The sequence below is a fragment of the Chaetura pelagica genome, unplaced genomic scaffold (genome assembly GCF_000747805.2).
Source record: "Chaetura pelagica isolate M959 unplaced genomic scaffold, ChaPel_1.0 scaffold579, whole genome shotgun sequence".
Lineage (NCBI taxonomy): Eukaryota > Metazoa > Chordata > Aves > Apodiformes > Apodidae > Chaetura > Chaetura pelagica.
The window spans coordinates 28950-30515 of record NW_009954422.1 but is presented as its reverse complement, the minus strand read 5'-3'; the positions used below and the strand labels follow the sequence as shown (position 1 = coordinate 30515).

Here is a 1566-nt window from a genome sequence, read left to right as displayed (position 1 = left end):
CCCCCAGGGGTGAATGTCCCCACTTCCCCAGGGGCTCAGCATGTGTCACTGGAGGATGCAGCCCAGGGACCTGGAGCTGCAAGAGGATGTCCACGAGCCCCACATCCCCCAGGCACTTGCCCACACCCCCGTGCCCCACGTGCTCCACCTGGGGCCTTCCTCAGCCCTTTACCCCCTTCTTCTGCCTCCTCTCTCCTCCCCTCTGAGCTGCATTTCTCCATCTTCCCACCTGCTCTCCACCAACCCTCCCCTTCCTCCCCTGCTTTGGGGGATGTGGCCGGTGCTGAGCACCCCCCAGCACTGAGCTCTCTGTGAAGCTCCTGTCCCCACGGTGGGACACTAACCTCAGCATCAACCTGGGTCCTGGACAGTGGTGGCCTTGGGACATTGCCCTGGGAAAGGGGGGGAGCTGGGAGAAGCAAGGCTAGGCTTGTGGGGCTGGACTTGGCAGACATGGAGCCTCCTGTCCCTCTGGCTTTGTGCCTCCCTCTCTCTCTCTGCTGCTGTCACCCAAAGAGGCCCGGGAATGATGGAGGACCCTGGGGCGAGAGGCTAAGTGGTGCCAGAGAGGCAAGAGCTGGCAGTGCCACTCGGCGTGAGAGCCCAGCCCTGCTGCTGCTGCTGCTGCTGCTGCTGCCGGGGGAGGGCTCTGAGGCAGGGCTGGGGCCAACGCCCGGGGGCCGCAGGTCTGTGTGCAAGCAGCAGTGGGTGCTGGGGAATACAAGGGCATCCTCTGTGCCTGGCCAGTACTCTGCAGGGTGAAGGGACCCCCCCCCTCCTCTCCTGCCCCTGCCCTGCCCTGCCCTGCTGCTGCTGCTGCTGCTGCTGCTGCCTGGGGAGGGCTCTGAGGCAGGGCTGGGGCCAACGCCCGGGGGCTGCAGGAGCAATTCCCAGGGGGCTGGAGGAACGATGCCCAACGGGCTGTTAGCACCATGCCCAGGGGCTGTGGGGATGATGCCCAAGGGTCGCTGGGGTGATGCCTTGGGGGGGCTGCAGGAACGATGCCCGGGGAACCGCAGGGGTGATGCCCAAGGGCTGCTGGGGTGATGCCCCGGGGACTGTGGGGATGATGCCCAGGGGGCTGTAGGGATGATTCCCAGGGAGCTGCAGGGGTGATGCTCAGGGGCTGCAGTGATGATACCTGGGGGGTTGCAGGGGTGATGCCTGGGAGCTGGGGGGACTATGGCCAGGGGTGTGGGGGACAGGCACTACCAGGAATGCAGGGCTCATGTTTTAGGGCACGTTACCTGGAGCAGGGGCTGAGGAGCAGCCAGCTTCACCAGGGTCAAGGGACATCAGGAGGCCACCAGGAGCTGGGCAATGGGTGGAAAACCCCGTGACACTCAGGCAGTGGGTCCAGGCTTTCCTCAGGAGGAGGGATGTGGTGGGGACCACAGGCAGTGGGACCACAGGCAGAGAAACCACGCGCTTCTCCGGAAATCCTGGGCCAAAAATAGCCCAGTGCCGGGGGCAGGAGCTCCTTCCCTGCCAAATTCTCCTTCCACCACCAGCTCCTGCTTGTGGCCACGCTGGAGGGGGGGCGGGGGGGGAGCCTCTCGCTGGGAT

At 65.5% G+C, this 1566-nt stretch overlaps 1 protein-coding gene across 1 annotated transcript; it reads right to left on the bottom strand.

The window, feature by feature from the left end:
• Positions 1-351: 351 nt before the first annotated feature.
• On the bottom strand, positions 352-1296 carry LOC104394818 (splicing factor 3A subunit 2-like). The gene is made up of 3 exons (XM_010004457.1): positions 1248-1296; positions 932-1141; positions 352-392 (listed from the first exon to the last, which is right to left on the bottom strand). Exons 1-3 carry the CDS (start codon positions 1294-1296, stop codon positions 352-354), a joined length of 300 nt encoding a protein of 99 aa, XP_010002759.1.
• Between the last annotated feature and the right edge of the window lie 270 nt (positions 1297-1566).